This window comes from Talpa occidentalis, unplaced genomic scaffold (genome assembly GCF_014898055.3).
Source record: "Talpa occidentalis isolate TD23 unplaced genomic scaffold, MPIMG_talOcc4v2.1 talOcc4.12, whole genome shotgun sequence".
NCBI lineage: Eukaryota > Metazoa > Chordata > Mammalia > Eulipotyphla > Talpidae > Talpa > Talpa occidentalis.
Genome location: NW_023601212.1, coordinates 71606779 through 71625456, shown reverse-complemented (window position 1 = coordinate 71625456; position 18678 = coordinate 71606779). Strand labels below are relative to the sequence as shown.

At 48.3% G+C, this 18678-nt stretch overlaps 1 protein-coding gene across 1 annotated transcript in view; it reads left to right on the top strand.

Moving 5' to 3' along the window:
- LOC119242318 (kinesin-like protein KIF19) overlaps window positions 1-18302 on the top strand; it is a 28401-nt gene extending 10099 nt beyond the window's left edge. The window contains exons 7-16 of the mRNA XM_054693918.1: window positions 2056-2250; window positions 4283-4435; window positions 4947-5069; window positions 7239-7389; window positions 8637-8814; window positions 10159-10333; window positions 11807-12077; window positions 13159-13280; window positions 17963-18087; window positions 18296-18302. Coding sequence (XP_054549893.1) covers window positions 2056-2250; window positions 4283-4435; window positions 4947-5069; window positions 7239-7389; window positions 8637-8814; window positions 10159-10333; window positions 11807-12077; window positions 13159-13280; window positions 17963-18087; window positions 18296-18302 — 1500 coding nt within the window. The remainder of the gene's footprint in view (window positions 1-2055; window positions 2251-4282; window positions 4436-4946; window positions 5070-7238; window positions 7390-8636; window positions 8815-10158; window positions 10334-11806; window positions 12078-13158; window positions 13281-17962; window positions 18088-18295) is intronic.
- The last annotated feature ends 376 nt before the right edge of the window (window positions 18303-18678 follow it).

Below are 18678 nucleotides of genomic sequence, written 5' to 3'. Positions count from 1 at the left end.
GGCTTGAGCTAAGGGAACTGCAGACTTTGGTAACATAGCTTCACACTCCTCGCCTGTGTTCAGGGCAGACATCACTAATAGATCACAGGCTCTTCCCTCTCAGTACAGATGCAGGCTGGAAATCCTTTCTACACATGCTCCTGCAGTTGCAACCAACCAGAGTCGACTTTGAGCTTGAAATCCAATTGCCATTCCTGATTCTTAGTATTGAAGTATTGTTTTTGTAATGAAAGCAAGTTGTAAACATTTTTACAGCTCTCTATCTTTCAGTCTACCTGAGTCTCTTTCTACACCAATCCAGCCTCCACATTGCCCTGGGGGTGAGCCTCTCACCTCTCAGAAACCTTCAATGGCTCCTTATTGTCTCGGAATCAGCACAGATTCTTTGGCCCCCAGGGCCATGATGACTGTATACTCCAGCCCCATTTTCTCCTAATATGAGCCCAGCACCCAGCAGATGCTCAGGAGAGGCTTGTTGGCCTGGTTCCACAGTTGTTTGAAGGAGCACGGGCTTCAGACCACCAGCCAACCCTAGCCAAACCACATGACTGCCTGGACTTCTGTATCGAAAAGCATTTCTGAGGCTGCTCCCACCTCTGTGGGGAAGAGACGAGCAATTCAGTGGTAATGCCTGCCACAGTAGGGAAGGGGCAGTGTGGTACAAGTGCCAGCCTCCTGCCCCTCCTGCTGGATTAGTTGACTCAATTCATCACTTTATGTCACAAACCAGAAATCACTTCTACTGGATGCGGCTCTGCCTGCTGCACCCCAACCATAGGAACCAGTGAACAGTTGCCCAAAGGAGTTTATTTTTTTTTTTTTTTTTTTTTTAAATATTAAATTTATTTTTATATTCCCCAATACAATTGCAAACGCCCCATTCTGACCCAATCCTCCCCTCCCGCCCCCCACCCCCCAAAAAGTGTCTCTGGTTCATAGTTTTTTGTTGATTTTGATTTTCACTTTCTTATATCATTTCCTGGTCCCTTATTAAGTTTTTATTCCTGCTATGAGTGAGACCATCCGGTATTTTTCTTTTTCTTTTTGGCTTATTTCGCTGAGCATGATCCCTTCCAGCGCCATCCATGTTGCTGCAAATTGCATGTGTTTATCTTTTTTGAATGCTGAGTAATATTCCATGGTATATATGTACCACATCTTCTTGATCCAGTCATCTATTTTTGGGCATGGGTTTTTCCAAAGCTAGCTATTGTAAACAGTGCTTGCTATAAACATAGGAGTGCAGGTGCTCTTTGGAATTGATGTTTCTGTGTCCTTTGGGTAAATACCTAGGAGTGGAATTGCTGGATCATATGGAAGCTCTATGTTTAGTAGGTCCAGAAATCTCCACACAGCTCTCCATAGTGGTTGGACCAGTTTGCACTCCCACCAACAGTGCACAAGAGTTCCTTTTTCTCCACATCCTCGCCAACATTTGTTGTTGCTAGTTTTTTTAATATGTGCCATTCTCACTGGTGAGATGTATCTCATGGTAGTTTTGATTTGCATTTCCCTGATTACAAGTGATGTTGAACATTTTTTCATATGTCTGTTGGCCATTTGCATTTCCTCTTCAGAGAAGTTTCTTTTTAGCTCTTCTGCCCATTTTTTGACTGGATTATTTTCTTTGTTGTTGCTGAGTCTCATCAGCTCTTTGCAGATTTTTGTGATCAGTCCTTTATCATTAGTGTTGGGTGCAAAAATGTTCTCCCAGTTGGTGGGGTTTCTCTTTGTTTTGTATTGTCTCTTTTGCTGTGCAGAAGCTCTTATTTGAGTAGTCCCAGCTGTTATCTTTCTCTCACTATCACTGCTTTGGTGATGTGTCTGTAAAGATGTCTTTGGTGTGCAAATCCCGTAGTGTTTCGCCTATATTTCCTTCTATGTATTTATGGTTTCAGGTCTTATGTCTAATTCTAATCCATTTTGAGTTGATTTTTGTGTATGGTGTGAGGTAGTGGTCAAGCTTCATTCTTTCATGCCTAGGTCATTCTGCAGGGGAGCAGAAGGCCACTTGGGGGCCCTTCATTGTGTTTGTGCTTTCACATCTGTCTGCAGATCATGCAGCTCCTTACCAAAGGCAATCGGCAGCGCACACAGGAGCCGACGGCCACCAACAAGACATCATCACGCTCGCATGCTGTGCTGCAGGTCACCGTGCGCCAGCGAAGCCGAGGCACAGATTTGGCGGAGGAAGTGCATGTCGGGAGGCTCTTCATGGTGGACCTGGCAGGCTCAGAGCGGGCATCCCAGGTTCCTCCTTGCACCCTCCCTGTCCCTCTCATGGGCATCACAATTACTCACCTGAGCCCGTCCGCCCTCTGGTCTGTGAGCAGGACCCTGTGCGCCCTTGCTCAAATGTCTTCAGCACCCAAAACAGCGCCAGGCCCAATGTGTGTTGAGTGAATCATTCTCAATAGACATTGAGTGGCAAAGCCCACTGAGCCTGGACGGCCTCTTGGGTAACTGCTCTTCTGGGCATTGCAGACACAAAGCCCCAGGGTTGGTAGGAGGCGGCGTGTGGGGATATATGGGGCTAAGTCTTTATTTTGGTTTTCTATGGGAGAGTAGGCTTAGGATAGCTGGTCTGGTACTTAGCCCTGGGACTTGAGGGCAAGGGGACAGGGGCCCTGTGTGTGAGAGTCCGAGAAACGAGTAGATGGAGATGTGGGTTCTGAGCTGGCTGGTTTCCATTTGAAAGGTGTGCTCACAAGTGAGTTGTTTGCTATTTTTAGGACTTGACTAACACTGGGAGAGATAGTCTCTCCAAGGTCATTAGGGCTGCAGATGTCAAAGTATCAGAACTCAGAAAATAAAAGTCATGGCTGACACACACCAACAGAGTTGGGCAGGTCGCTTCATAGTGATGAAGCGAGTATGATGGAAGGAATAGCTCTGGGGCCCTGAGCAAGACCTGGAATTCTGGCCTGTGGTAGCTGGACTGGGGTGGGCTCAACAGGTAGGTGGAGTCCGGCCTCCCCCAGGACTCAGCTCTGGAGGGGACACCAGGCAGGGGTCCCCACAACCCTGTGAGTTTGGAAGATACTGGAAGTGGTGATTTAGGCTGGGAGACAAGTCCAAGATAAGTAAAATATTCTTGAACCAAGCTCCCTGTTGCCTTCAAAACCCACACTTTTTTTTTTAAGATTTATTTATTTATACTAGAACTGGGGTACAGGCCAGAGATGCAGGGGGTGAGAGGACTCACCAGAGACAGAGCAGGGAACAGAACAGGCAGACTGATGAAATACATTGCTGAGGGGAGCAGCGGGCGAGATAGGAGAGGTCTGCCGCGCCATGTGGGACCCTTGCTGGCCGGCCAAGATCAAACCTGCACTGCAGAGGTTGCAGAGAGCTTCACAGCGCAGCACTCAACTGCCTGTGTCACCAGGGAGGCCTCCAAAACCCACACTTTTAAAGAGAAAATGTTAGTTTCTGGTTTCAAATGTAATAGAGCTGCACTGCAGAAATAGAGGGGACTGTGGAAGCACAGGAAGATGGTTACACTTAAAAGTCACCTTCCCCCTGGCAGTGTGGAGCATGTCCTCCCAAGCTCCTTGTCCATCTGTGTATCCAACCTGCACACAGCCACTGAGCCTGATATGGGTCAGGTGCCTGCCAGTGTCCTGGGCCCTTTGTCAACCAGAGTGACGGGTCCCACATCGAGTTATGTTCTGGGGGGAGGGGAACAGGTGGAAAAACATTGAATGTATATAGGAGCAAGATAATTGCCAAGAGAGTGAAATGATTGGAAGGAATTTAATAGGGTAATGTGAGAAGAGCAATAGGCGGTGGGGTAGGGGGCGCTGCAGTCTGCCTTTTGGAGAGTGAGATTGGGGCCTGCTCCCTGAGGAGGGGTGCTGAGTTGAGACTGAAAGTGAGAGAGTTTCAATGTGGAGGGACTTTCTGGATAAAACACACACTTTCCTATTACTAAAAATGTAATTTATTTATTTAGAGGTTGTCCAAACAGACATTCCTCTAGCCTATGTCTATCTCATGTAATCATAAGCATCTTTTCAACATCCATAGATAGTGCTACCTCATTCCTTTTCATGGCTGTGTAGTGCTCCACTGTAGCACTATGTCCTATGTCACTGACATGAGTCCAGAGGTTCCAAGAATCTAACAGAGCTTGCAGAGCCTCAGTTCCTAAGCCCTAGCCGTATGTGTGTGGGGTTATTGCATCCCTCCAGCCCTCAGTTCCCTCCCCTGGGTTCTGGAGTTGGGGAGATGGTGGGTGGAAAAGGATCATCTCCCAGTAGCTTAACCTCTCTCTGCTCAGACCCAGAACCGAGGCAAAAGGATGAAGGAGGGTGCTCACATCAACCGCTCCCTGCTGGCGCTGGGCAACTGTATCAATGCTCTCAGTGAGAAGGGTGGCAGCCGTGCGCAGTATGTGAACTTCCGGGACAGCAAACTCACTCGCCTGCTGAAGGTAAGAGCTGCAGATCTTGGGGGAAGTAGGTTGCAGCAGCTGCCAGCATCTTTCATGGCTAAGGGCCCTTTCGGGAACCCCTAAAGGCAGGGGACACCATAGAAACCATCTCTAATCACTGCCTGACTCCCCCCTCCACCCCTCTGTTCTAACTTGTGCTTGCATACTCTAAGGGTCAGGGGGCTTACCACCTTACTGATGCTGTCCAATCACAGATGGTTTTACTGTACATAAATTACTCTTTATAATGAGCTGAATGTGGTTACCTCTATTCCATAACAAGGATATAAGTAAATAAGAGGCAAAGCAATAAATAAATGTCACTGTAAATTCAGCCCCATTGTCTAATCTGGTGGGCCTGGAAGGGATCTGATCACTGGCACCTTGGTCTCAGCATCAATTGGGGTTTGGAGCAGGAAACTCAGAAGGGCCTGGGACAGGTGGGTCAGAGCCACTGGACAGGTAGGGGCCCCATTTCCATGACCCCTAGCTTGTGTCTTCCACTGAGCAGGACGCTCTGGGAGGGAACAGCCGGACAGTGATGATCGCCCACATCAGCCCAGCCAGCACGTACTTCGAGGAGTCGCGGACCACTCTGCTATATGCCTACAGGGCCAAGAACATCAAGACAAGGGTAAGCCCTTGCTCTCTGCCTCCACCTGCTCCTTGGACTCTCACACAGCCCTCTCTGCTGGGGCACTTGGGCAAGAGCCTTCCTGTCTTCCAGCTCTGGTGGCTCCTGCCATTCCTTGGCTCGTGGCCGCCTGGATCTCTCTTTGTCACAGTCTTCACAGGGCTTCTCCCTTCTCTTCTCTTCTAAGGGCAATAGGGACAATAGGGAGGTTTTGTTATTCAATTTGATAGCCTGAGGTCCTGAAGCATAAAGATACAAAGCAACTTCTCAAATCTTCCACAACTAGAACAGAACCAACTGGGGCCCAGAGAGCCTGGCTCCATATTCCATACCTTAAACCACTGTGCTCTTCTGTCTACTTGGCTGTTCTCAGTTTGAAGCAACCATCTCTTAAGGATGCATGAGACTTCAGTGAGATAATGCATGGAGGTCACTTAGTACATGCAGGGCTGGAGGTCAGCCTGTGATGGGTGTTATTTTTATTATACTCATCATTTTTCGACAAGCATGTGATGAGATCACCCCAATGCCAAGGTGAACTAGATGTTGTGATAAGAGCAAACCAGAGAGATTTTATTCTCAATGACCCTGACCTTAGCGATGGGTGGAGAGAGGCAGATATTACGCTCACATAGATATCCTTTCAAATCATAAAAAGTGGGCCTCCCTGGTGGTGCAAGGGGTTAAGCACCACATTATGAAGCAATCCGAAGCGTCTGCAGCACGAGTTCAATCCCCGGCCGGCCAGGGAGCAACCCACATGGCGCACCCCCCTGCACCTCTGGCCTGCACCCCAGCTCTTATATGAATAAATAAATAAATATTTAAAAAACAAAAGCAAACAAAAAAGAAATCATAAAAAGTGCTCTCAGAGCCACAGGGTGCTACAAGAAAGAGTGACAGAGCAGGCTGAATTGAGAGGGGACTTTCCTAAGGGGGCACGGGTTAGTCCAGGTGGAGCCCTGAATGATGAAGAACATGTGATGTATAGATGAAGAGCAATTGAAGTCACCTCTGCTTGTGCCCTGCAGCCAGCCATTTTACCCTCCAAATCCACCAGATTTGGGTGTGGGCCCACACACCCAAGGAAGTTGTATCAGTGGGAGGCTCCAAAGAGCCCATCAAAGAGGATGGGACAAGCAGACGGCTGTCCCTCTCATGGGCTGCCTTGCAGCTGTTTGAACAGGTTCCCCTGTCCAGCAGACAACAGCCCTCTAAGATGCAGTGGATGAGAAAAGCTAGTTAGAGAATAACAGTTTACATTCAACATCATTTATATAAATTCAAAACCTGCACCCAAAGTGCTGCCCCTATCTGTCTAGATACTACATATAGACATATAGAACTGTACAGAGAAAGATCTGGAAGCACACACCAGGATGGTTGCCTGTTGGTTTATTTTTAAATCTTGATGGATTGTTTGAATTTTTTTTTATTATGGTGAGATGTACATAAGATGAAAGTTACCATCTCAGCTCTGTTAAGTATGCAGGTCACTGGCATTAAGAACATTCACTTTGCTGTGCAAACATTACCTTCCTCCACCTCCAGGAATTTCTCATCTTCCTAACCTGAAACTCTGGACCCATTCAACTCTGACTTCTCATCGCCCTCTCCAGCCCCGGTTATAGGCTTCTGCTCCCTGCAAGGATGTGGTGGAATCCCTTTCCAACTGACTTACTTTGCTCAGCACAGTGTCCTTAGTCATGTTTTATGTGACAGGACAGGACCTGCTTTTAAGACTGAATTGTACTGATTTGAATTTTTTTTTTTTAAGATTTATTTATTTATTATTTATACAAGCACTGGGTACAGTCAGAAGCGCGGGAGGGTGAGAGAATTCACCAGAGCCAGAGCGGGGAGCAGAGCAGGCAGAAGGACCGAAGTACACTGCTGAGGGGAGCAGCGGGTGGCAGGCGAGGTCTGCGCGCCATGTGGGACCCTCCTCCGGTGGCCGGGAAGCAGCCGGGGAGCAGCCGGGGATTGAACTGGCGCTGCAGAGACTGCGGGCAGCTTCGCAGCCCAGCGCTCAACCACTGCGCACCGGGGAGGCCCTGATTTGAATTTTTATGACAGAAATGTGTTTGTAGTTTTGGGGTAAGTGCGTTGCCACTTCCTGGGGTGCCCTGACCAGCTCTGACCTTGGCCCCTGTGGTCCTACCCCACCAGGTCAAGCGCAACCTGCTGAGCGTGTCCTACCACATCGCGCAGTACACGGACGTCATCTCGGACCTGCGCAGGGAGATCGAGCACCTCAAATCCAAGATTGAGAAGCAGGAAAAGGAGAAGAAAAGTAGTCCCGGTGTCCAGAATACACAAGGTAGAGCTGAGGCAGGCCGGGGCCTCTTTCCACTTTGCTGCCCCCTCTCCCCACCAGGGCTTGGAGGCTCTCCGTCGTGACCAGCCCCAGACCTGCCCTGTCCTCACTCCTGGGCCCTCCAGGAGTTTGGTGACCCTGCCCCTTTCTTACTGTGGGGTAAGCACCTGAGCTCAGCTTTCATTTCCTCACTGTACAGTGTGTGTGTATGTGTGAACTATGTCCTCTACTTTCTTTAAATTTCTTTCTTTTTTACTTTTCTTCTTACTATCCTACTTTTTTGGTTTGTTTTTCCTTCCTCCCAAACCAGATATATTAAAAAAAAAACCAACTTTATTTTAGAATAATTTTAGATCTACAAAATGATACAAAGAGTGCAGACTTTGCATTTTCTGCTAACATTTGCATCTAGTGCTTTAAAAACTTTTGATTGAGGTAAAACTCACATAGCATAAAACTTACCACCTTGAAGCAAATAATTCAGTGGCATCTTGCATATTGTGATGTGTAGCCACCTCTACCCAGCACCAAAACATTTCATCACTCCCAAGTCAAGCCCTATACCCATCAGGCAATTTCTCTCCACTCCTCCCTTCCCCCGACTCAGTTTTTTTTTTTTAAAGATTTATTTATTTATGCATACAAGAGCTGGGGTTCAGGCCAGAGGTGTGGGGGTTAAGAGGATTTACCAGAGACAGAGTGGGGAACAGAACAGGCAGACTGACTGAAGTACACTGCTGAGGGGAACAGTGGGCGAGACAGGAGAGGTCTGCTGCACCATGTGGGTTGCTCCCTGGCCAGCTGGGGATTGAACTCATACTGCAAAGGCTGCAGACATCTTCACAGGCTGCGACTTAACCCCTTGCGCCACCAGGGAGGCCCCTATCAGTTTTATTCAGGCTCCTTTTGGGATTAGACCACATTGTAACTTTACATAAAATTAACCACTAATTTATACCCACCTTCCCATACATTCATTCATCCATACCTTGACCCACCTACCTATCCGCCTACTATGTATTCATGCCTCAAGCCATCACCTACCATTCATCCATCATCCATCCATCTATCATCCATCCATCCATCCTTCATCCATCCATCCATCCATCCATCCATCCATCCATCCATCCATCCACACATGTTCATTAGATGCCCCCTTGGGCCAGACTCTCTTTGATGGGCAATATGAAGTTCAGCCATGGCTTAGGTGGCACTGCTCCTGATGCAGCTGGCTCTCTTTGTGCTCCTAGTTACTATTCCCCCACACAACGCAGAGGAGGATAGCCACCTGCAGATGAACAAGATCCGGGCACAGCTCATTGGAGCCTTCAAGGAGCAGCTGGAGATGCGGCGCAGCCTGGTGGAGCTGGAGAACACTAACATTGAGCTGCACATTGACACATCCCGCCACCTGCTGACCATTGCAGAGTGAGTGTCTCTGCCTCTGGGCATCACCAAAGGCCCCGGCACTCTCCATCCAACAGGGCAGAGAAGCCAGCAAGGATAAGAGAGGGCCACTGATGAGAGCTCTTTTTTCTTTTTTCTTTGCTATCTCTACTGCCTGCAGGTTCCCAGGGGGCACCCTCTCTTCATAAGCAGGACTCGTGATCTGATCTTTCTCTTGTTCTCCTGCCCTTATAGCTAAACTGGGCTGGGAGGAGAAGGCTTACAGGCTCCAATGAGCTTTCTCTCAGAGGGGGGTATCCTTAGCCAGGCCTGAATCAATGCTACTTGAGAGAAGGTGATACTGAGGCTCAGAGGGGCCATAGGCTTGCTCAAGGTTGTGCATTCCCTGGGCATTCTCTCTCTCTGCGCCTGCTGTGAGTAGACTGCCCATATACGTGGGCATTGCTCATGCAAGTTCTCATTTGGACCTAATGCACTTGAAAGTGAGAGGAGGTGCCATTGGCAGTCACACAGGGACAACAGTGCTGCCTGGGACGGCCCTGGACAAATTAGGACAGGTGGACTCCCTCCTATGGGTAGCTTAAACTTAGTGCTATAATTCCAGTTTGTTTTTCTCCAACCCTAGCCACGTTCTTCTTCTACCTTTTTTTCTTTCTGCCTTTTTGTTTATTTCTTAAAGTTATACAAAAAGCACGATACTTACATTGGAGGAATTCCCAGTAAGAGGAGGTGCTCTTACCACCATTCACCTCCCAGACTGGTTTTGGCCCAATCTGAAACCGGGATGTCTTGGTTCATCCTCTCAGAGTCCCTGGAGTGTGCACTGTTACCATCCAGGTTTCACAGTCCAGGAGAGTAGTTGGGGTGGGCACGTTTACATAGGAGGGTGCCCAAGGTCACTGGAAGATCTTAGGAGGTCCTGTGCTTGGAGGGGGGTGGGCTAGTTGCAAAGTCCTGCACCTAATCCCTCAGCGATCCTACCACAAAATGTTTATTGCTTCTTTCTTTCCTTTCAGCTTTTGCTCATGCTCTTTTTCATAAATATAGAAGAGCTCACACATCTGACCCAATTCTGCCCCGTTTTTTTAAAATTGCATTACTTTTTATTGAGGTAATGTTGGTTTACAAACTGTCTATGATTTAGGGGTATAGGATCACACCTCTTCAGGTGTAAGTTGTGACCACACAATAGCACCACCAAAACACCCATAATCCCCCACCCTAGTCCGTTGTCTGCCCCATATTCCATGCCCAGGCAAGCCAATAGGTCAGCCAGAACCCGCTGAGTCTCCAGGACAAGAGGTGCCAGGACTGCAGCCCTGTAAGAGGCTTGTATGACCCCTGACCCCTCTATTGTGGCTACAGCTGGGAGCGGGAGAAGACCCACCAGGTACACAGGATGCCCGAGAAGGATGAGGAGACGGCAGAGGCTGACGTGGATGGGGAGGAGGGCGAGTCCACAGAGCCACACGAGGTGGTGCTGGCCAGAGAGGAGGTCAACATGCTTCTGGCTGAGCAGCGGAAGACCCTGGCCCTCAAGGTGGGAGAGAAAACCACATGCCCACTGCTGAGGCAGTCACAACGAGGCCCTAGCATCTGTCAGGACTCTCAGGGTCCTTACAACCCTCCCATGGACAGGCCAGTCATGACTTTTCGTGGATGGAAAAAATGGAGAGGGATGAGATAAATGGTCCAAATTTTAGAGAGCAGGAGCAGCAGAGCTGGGATCTGACCCGGGTCTGACACCAAAGTTCGTGTCCCTTGGTATAGAGGTTATAGCCACTCGGGGTGTGTGTGTGTGGGAGCCACACAGGGCAGGAGGTCCCTGGGGACAGAGAGGCCCGTGGCCATGAAGTGGGGCACAGATGGTCTCCCTGCCACTTGGGGTAGCCAAGCTTCTAACAAGTCCCTTGGCACAGACAAGCACTTTACACTTTATGAAGTGCTTTCTCTCCGTTGATATCTCGCAAGCCTTCCCCTGAGTATGGGCTGGTCACGTCACAGGAGGTCCAGGGACATGGTCAGAGGAAGCCAGGATCTGAGGTTCCTCCCTAGAGAATGACGTCTTCTCTCCTTTTTGCTTTCTGAGAAGAGCTAGGTATTTATATGAACTCTTTCTATCATAGCTAGTCATCTAATAGCCTCACTTCAGGAAAATTTCAGAACTGGCGCTTGATGAAGGATTTGGGGAAAATGCCAGTGACGTTGGTCTCTATTCTACCCATTAGTCAAATGTCTGCGGGTATATTTTCAGGCCTCTAGAGAAAACGACTAGTGAAGTCATGTTGCTGAAAGCAGAAGGCATTTATTTCACTTAAAAGCTCTCCAGCCAAACCAAGAGCCTCTTAATATTACTACATCTGCCTGTAGCAATTTGCAGATTACTCCATCTCACTTTAAAAGTCCTCCACTCTTTAAAAGTAAGAGAAATAAATGCCTTTGTCTTGAACTGATAATGTATATTGGCAACGAGCATGACCTTGGGGGGACAAATGTAGATGCTGAGATGCAAAGTAGCCCATACATTATGACTCCATTAATTAAACAAGTAATTAATCAATTACTTAATAAAAAATAAATCAATGTTTTAAGTGTCCAGCTCAATGCTAGACTGTAGGAACATAAAGATGAGCCAGGTGCTTTCTGTGGCTGAAGCTCACCATCTTCTAGGGAGAGGCACAAACGCAGTTCTCTAGCCCAGTATAGAGGCTGGGTAACAGCCAGAGATGGGATGTTGGGGAGCCAGCAGAGGGAGCTGTTGGCCCAGCTGGGGAATCAGGAGGACTTCAGAGAGGAGGTGAAGAGCAGAATCTTTCTGGGCCAGCAGGCCCCAAACGTCAAAACATCAGAACATGACAGATAAAAGACATGATTAATGTGAGGGGGCAGCCACAGTCCTCAGTCGACCCCTGGTGGGCTTTCCAGAGTGTGGCTTGTAACCCTGAGCCCATTAGAACGAGCATCATGACCACTGGGCCCTGGCCCATGCCCTGAACTCCTGGTCTTTCTCCAGGCTGGGCTGGAGCAGCGCCTGGCCAACGCCAAGAGGAAGGCGTCGCAGATGGAGAAACTGCTCCCCAAGCAGGCCATTAATGAGGACCAGAGGGAGGTGCTCCGGCTGCTGTGCAGGGCCCATGAACTGGAGGTGGAGAGCACGGAGCTTCAGGCCCACAACCTGCGCAGGAAGAACCTGCTGTGCCAGAAGGACTTCGTGATTCAGCGCTATCACCAGCACAGGTTGCTCTGTGAGCAGATCATCCAAGACCAGCAGCAGCTGATCCAGGGTGAGGCAGCCCCAGCACCCAGCTCAGGGGAGCTGATTTTTATTATTGTCATTTTCTGGAAAGAGTAGACCACGCCCAGGTTAAAAAACCCCATTGTTATCCAAATAGGGTCCTAGGAAACTCAGTCTCCCTTCCACGCCAACCCTGTCTCGGTCCACTGTCTTTGTGGCCTGTGCATTCCCCCCAGTGGAGCTGTGCAATGTATATTCATGTAAACACACTTTTACACAAACAGGAGTGCCCTGCAGCATGCTTTACTTCGCCATCTCTGTTGGTGAGTGTTTGGATATTGGTAGCCTGATTCTACAACCAACCCTCCTGGCTTCTTCTTTAGGGTTCTGGCTGTTTTAAAATTTCTTACTTGAACATTTTTTTTTGATGTGAAATTTATGTAAAATTTATGTAAAATCCACCTTTGTAGCACATACAACTCAGTAGTGCTTAGCCCAGTTCAGCGTGGTGCAGCCGTCACCTCTATTCAGCTCCCATGTCCACTAGTCCATGAGACGCCCCTGCGTCTCTGTTTTCTATTTCCATGGACTGGCCTGCTCTGGACACTTTGTGTAAATGCAATTAGCAGCCGTAACCTTTCATGTCTGGGTTCTTTGGCCCTGTTGCGGCATGCAGCAGACCTCTGTTCCTGCTTAAGACTGGCTACTGTCCTTGACCTAGCACATTCTGTGTGTGTGTGTCCATCTGCCGATGGGCACTTGTCTCTTTCATTGTAGTGCTGAGGATAGTACTGCTGTGAACTTGGTGTGCCAGTTTTTGTTTGTACACCTGTTTTCCATTCTTTTGGGCATACACTTAGGAGTGGCTCTTTAATTTTTAACTTAAATTTTATTTGAACTTTAGAATTGTTAGTTTCCCTATTTTATGATTAAAAGACAATGTATGAACACAGTAGAAACATTTTACAATAGAGAAAAACATAAAGAAGACATACGGAATCCCAGCCCACTCTCTAGAAAGAACCCTCTCCTGTCAGCTTGCTGTATGTATCAGTACCTGCAAAATCCACCTCCTGTCTTTTTAACAAGGAACAGATGTTTCCCTGACCTCTGCTTTCCCTGGTCCTCAGATGCTGGCATCCCACTGCCAGAGGCCCTGGACAAGCGGTACTGCCTGTACTCCCGGGAGCTGGGAGAGGGCACACTGAACCGCCTGCTGCTGCTGCACTCGGTCATGTCCAGTTCCCTGCGGGTGAGTTGCCCTGAGGCTCGGCAGTGATCAACAGACCTCCTGATTGCTAGACCTGGTGAGGGGACTGGTCCTAAAACAGAAAGGAAACTCAGACACCTCCATGAGCAGAGTTGTCAAGGGATAGACACCTGTAGTGTGGATGGGGCTGTTGGACTGGGCCGGGTTCAGGAGAGGCGAGTCCTGCCTGGGCCCTGAGGTCTGGGGAGGAAGTGTTCCTGGGGTGGGCCTGTGTGGATGGGAAGGCCCATGAGAATGAAACCTGGGAAGTGTGAGGTGGGCCTTGTGGCTTCCATGACCCTGGAGAGGTATCTTCTTTTAGGCACATGGACCTTTCCCCTGGGATTGTCAGCTTGCAAGAGCAGCCTTGGGCCTCCTGCATAGAGTGGTGTCTCGTGTGAATTCGAGGGACTCCCTAGGGGAGAAGATGGGGCGAGGGGCCTGCATTTGTTAGTTAGACCACAGTCCTACTTGTGCGCTTGGCTCTGCCTGGTTCCTGGTCCACAGTCCTCTGCTTTACCTTCACAGGGTAAAAAAGGAGAAACTTCCAGGCTTCAGCAAGAGTAGGGGAGGAGTAGTTGCCCAGAAGTGGGCACAAGAGAGGAGGACCAGGGATCTAACTGCCTCTAAAGCTGTTCCCTAGTCCCTAGTAGTGGAGGACATTGTACCTTGAGGTGGTGCCTTCTGTGTGGAGATAGTTCTTGGTTTCTGCTGCTCCTGGCAGGGACTGGCTTTTTGGGCCTGCTGGTTCAGTGACCATTCACACATCTGGAATCGGGCTTGCTGAACATTGTGGCTATGTGACTCCTCCCATTCTCACACAGTGTTTTATACCCATCTCTTTTCTGTGTTACGTGTCAGCCTCCCCAAGACCAGCCTTAGGTTCATCTCACTAGGACTCAAAGAAAAACTGTCACTCTGCGGTGATGGTTTACTACCATGAAAATATGCAGATTTGGGCCTCCCTGGTGGCACAGGCGGTTGTGCACCGCACTGTGAAGCTGTCCGCAGCCTCTGCAGTGCAGGTTCGATCCCGGCCGGCCAGTGAGAATCCCATGTGGCACAGCAGACCTCTCTCCTGTCTCGCCCTCTGCTCCCCTCAGCAGTGTGTTTTGTCGGTCTGCCTGTTCTGTTCCCAGCTCTGTCTCTGGTGAATCCTCTCCTCCTGCACCTCTGGCCTATACCCTGGTTCTTGTATAAATAAATAAATCTTTAAAAAAAGAAAAAGAGAAAGAAAACATGCAGATTAAAGCTAGCAAAAGTGAAAGGCACCACAAGAGTGGTGTCCAGAAGACACCAGGAGTGAGCTTACAGCTGTCCCTGCTCAGTGCAGTTGCACAAGTGGTATTTTATTCTGGCAAAGGTGTGACAGCAAACTCAGAGCATTGCTGACCAGGAAGCTCACCATGCTTGGTATCCAGAGGTGTTTTTAGGGAGGGGGCTTGGGTCACACGGGCTTGGAGTGTCTATGGGGCAGCCTCACTCACCCAATCTCTAGGAGTCAAGCTGATACCACATGCCCAAGACTCTCACAATAAGTCACGCTATCAGCATAAACAGAGACTCTTATCAGGAAAGATATCTTAAGGGTTCAGAAGTCACCCCCGGGGACTGGTCAAGGGCCACAGCTTTTTTTGGTGTATGCAGGGTTGGAACACCCCAGACCTGCTGAGTCAGCCCTTCCACTGAGCAGAAGAGGTTTATTAGTGCTCCAAAGGGGTGGAAAGGAAATGTGGCCTACAGTTCATCATCTCACCAGGAAGCCCTGGTCCCCTGTTTGTGAACAGTTAGGTGGTTTCCAGCCTGTTGCTGCTTCAAACCATGTAATAGTCACTATATTTTAAAAAACTGTTATTTTTTTTTTATTGATTTATTTGTTTTTTAAATTTTATTTTTATATTCCCCATACAATTGCAACCCCCTTATTTTGACCTAAATTCCTTCTTTCCCCCCACCCCATAGTGTGTCTCTGGTTCATGGTTGTTTGTTGATTTTGATTTTTTTCTTTCTTATAGTTATTCTTTTTCCTGGTCCCTTATTTAAGTTTTCTAGATTCCTGCTATGAGTGAGACCATCCGGTAATTTTCTTTTTCTTTCTGGCTTATTTCGCTGAGCATGATCCCTTCCAGCTCCATCCATGTTGCTGCAAATTGCATGTGTTTGTCTTTTTTGAAGGCTGAGTAATATTCCGTTGTGTATATGTACCACATTTTGATCCAGTCATCTATTTTTGGGCATTTGGGTTGTTTCCAAAGCTTAGCTATTGTAAATTGTGCTGCTATAAACATAGGGGTGAAGGTGCTCTTTGGAATTGATGTTTCTGTGTCCTTTGGGTAAATACCTAGGAGTGGAATTGCTGGATCATATGGAAGCTCTATCTTTAGTAGGTTGAGGAATTTCCACACAGCTCTCCATAGTGGTTGGACCAGTTTGCATTCCCGCCAACAGTGCAGGAGAGTTCCTTTTTCTCCACATCCTTGCCAACATTTGTTGTTGCTAGTTTTTTTAATATGTGCCATTCTCACTGGTGTAAGATGGTATCTCATGGTAGTTTTGATTTGCATTTCCCTGATTGCAAGTGATATTGAACCTTTTTTCATATGCCTGTTGGCCATTTGTATTTCCTCTTTGGAGAAGTTTTTTAGCTCTTCTGCCCATTTTTTGACTGGATTATTTTCTTTGTTTTTGTTGAGTCTCATCAGCTCTTTGTAGATTTTTGTGATCAGTCCTTTATCATTAGTGTTGTGTGCAAAAATGTTCTCCCAGTTGGTGGGGTTTCTCTTTGTTTTGGTTATTGTCTCTTTTGCTGTACAGAAGCTCTTTAGTTTGATGTAGTCCCAGCTGTTGATCTTTGCCTTCACTATCACTGCTTTGGGTGATGTGTCTGTAAAGATGTCTTTGAGGTGCATGTCATTAAAAACTGTTATTTTGAAATAACCTTAGAATTATAGAAAAGTCACAACTTCCCCAATGGCAACACTTTCATTACCCTTGTGCAATTCTGACACCAGGAGCTTTTCCCACTAATATCAGGATTCTGTTTCTCCTGGAGCTTTGGGATGACTCAGTACCTACTTCATAGGGCTTGGAGAAATGTTGATATCCAGACATGTTGATGTATTCAAAAAAAGGTCATTATTCTTTTACCAGCCACCTAAGGCCTTCACCTACTTTACCTCCAGCAGCTTCTGGGTCATAGTCCAGCCAGCTGGGTGACCTGCTTCAGATTTGAGGCAGGATGACCCACCTAACATTGAGAGGGGGAGAAGAACCTGTATTTACCACAACCCCTCTCTGCGACTGTACCTAGATCAGCACCTGAAATGGGCAACAGGCCCTAAGATACAAGCCTGAGTGCCTGAGTGAAGTCCCTCATCACTGGACCTGCTCACACAGGAAAGCTCTGGCAGAGTTGGTGCCCACCCAGGAAACTCTGGTGTGCGGGTTTGGGTCCAAGGAGAAATGCTTGGGTCTGTGGGGGATGGGTGACCCCACCGGTTACCTCTTTCCTCTGATCCTCCAAAGAGCTGAGCTGTTTTAAATCAGTATTTAGAGACTATTGGCTTGAAGGATGACAACTTGTTCCACCGACCATGGGTCCAGAAGGCCTGGCCTGGCCTCGTTGTGACCACTCACGGCACTGGGAGGTGTCCCTGCAGGACTCCCCCCTCCCCATTCTTTTTTACTGTTGTAAAGTATACATGACATATAACTTACCATTTAGGGCCTCCCCGGTGGTGCAGTGGTTGAGCGCCTGGTTGCTAAGCTGCCTGCAGCCTCTGCAGCGCTGGTTTAATCCCCAGCCACCGGGTGAGGGTCCCACATGGTGCACAGACCTCTCCTGCCGCGCCCGCTGCTTCCCTCAGCAGTGTACTTCATCAGTCTGCCTGTTCTGCTCTCTGCTCTGGCTCTGGTGAATTCTCTCACCCTCCCATGCTTCTGACTGTATCCAGTGCTTGTATTAAAAATAATAATAATAAAAAAAATTTACCATTTAACCATTTCAAAGTATATTGGAGAGCGGGATTAATTACTTTGACACTGATGTACAGCCATCAACATCCATCTCCAGAACTTGTCCATCTTCTCACCTGAAAACTCTGTCCCCACTAAACACTAACCCCTCATTCTCCTGCCCCAGCCTCTGGGCCCCACCATCTAGGACCTCCTGGGACCTCACATAAGTGGAATCACACAGCATTTGTCCTTTTGTGTCTGGCTTAGATCACTCAGCATATGTCCTTAAGGTCATCTGTGTGTGGTGTGTGACTTGACTTCTTATTTTATCATTCCATTTGCCACTAGTGAACACTTGGGGTGCTTCCACCTCTTGACTATTATGATTAATACTTTCAACTCTTTGGGCATCTACTAAGCCGTGGTCTCTCTAGAGCCTATGACAAAGATCCTCTAACTTTCCGAGGACAGGAAGCCTTTTCAGGGTAATCTAACGAGCATCTTCTTTTGCACATGTGCCCTCGCACATGTGCCTCCCTTCTGTCTCTGTGATAGGGAGGCATGGCCAGAAGAGCTAACAAGCTGACCTGTGACCTCCCCACTGGGTGTTTTTCTTCCCATGTGGCTGCCAGAGGACAGGGACCTTCCATGGTCCCTCACAGCCCTTGGCTTGAAGACACAACTGCAGGTGTCTGTGGCGCCTCACTCGGCTCTCTATCTGGTTCCAGGATGGCTCTGTTCTGAACATCTCTCCTCCTCCTGAGGAGACCAACCGAGACCAGCCTGATGACAGGAAGGACCTCCCATGGGGTGCCCAGTTTGAGCTGCCACCCATTCTCCTGGAGACTGACAGGTAAATGGCTTCCACATCCCACTGAGCCCTTGTTTCCCAGAGGGGTGATGAGGCTGAGGGGTCAGTGGACAGTGTCATTGGACAGGGTCTGCTGGTATAACTGCCATCTGACCCTGGTCGAACCAGGGGCTGCTTCCTCTTGTGAAAGGCACTTTATCTCCCTTCCTTTGTCTATGCTCTCCCTCTGACTGCAGCGCTTTTCCTCTAGCACTTGACCTCATTTTTTGGGTGTTGGCATAGATGTTCCTGAATGTTCTATTTCCACCCCCGCTGATCTAATACCAACTGAGTGTACTGCTATTCAGTTCTGGCAGTAACCACCCAGAGCTGGCTTCAGATGCCTCCAGTTAAGGCTCCATTTGCCACAAGACTGCCCCCACATCCCATGCCAGCTGCAAATGAAGTCCCTGGTTCATTTGTGAAGTCTGTCTAGTCGGTTGTGACTTTGGGGGATTCCCATGATCCTCTCAGGTTTGGTAATCTACTAGAATGACTCAGAACTCACTGACAATGCTCTATTTCAGTCTCCCTTTACTACAGAGGATGTGCATTGGGGAAGGTCTGGTAGGACAAGGATTCAAAGCTTCCACG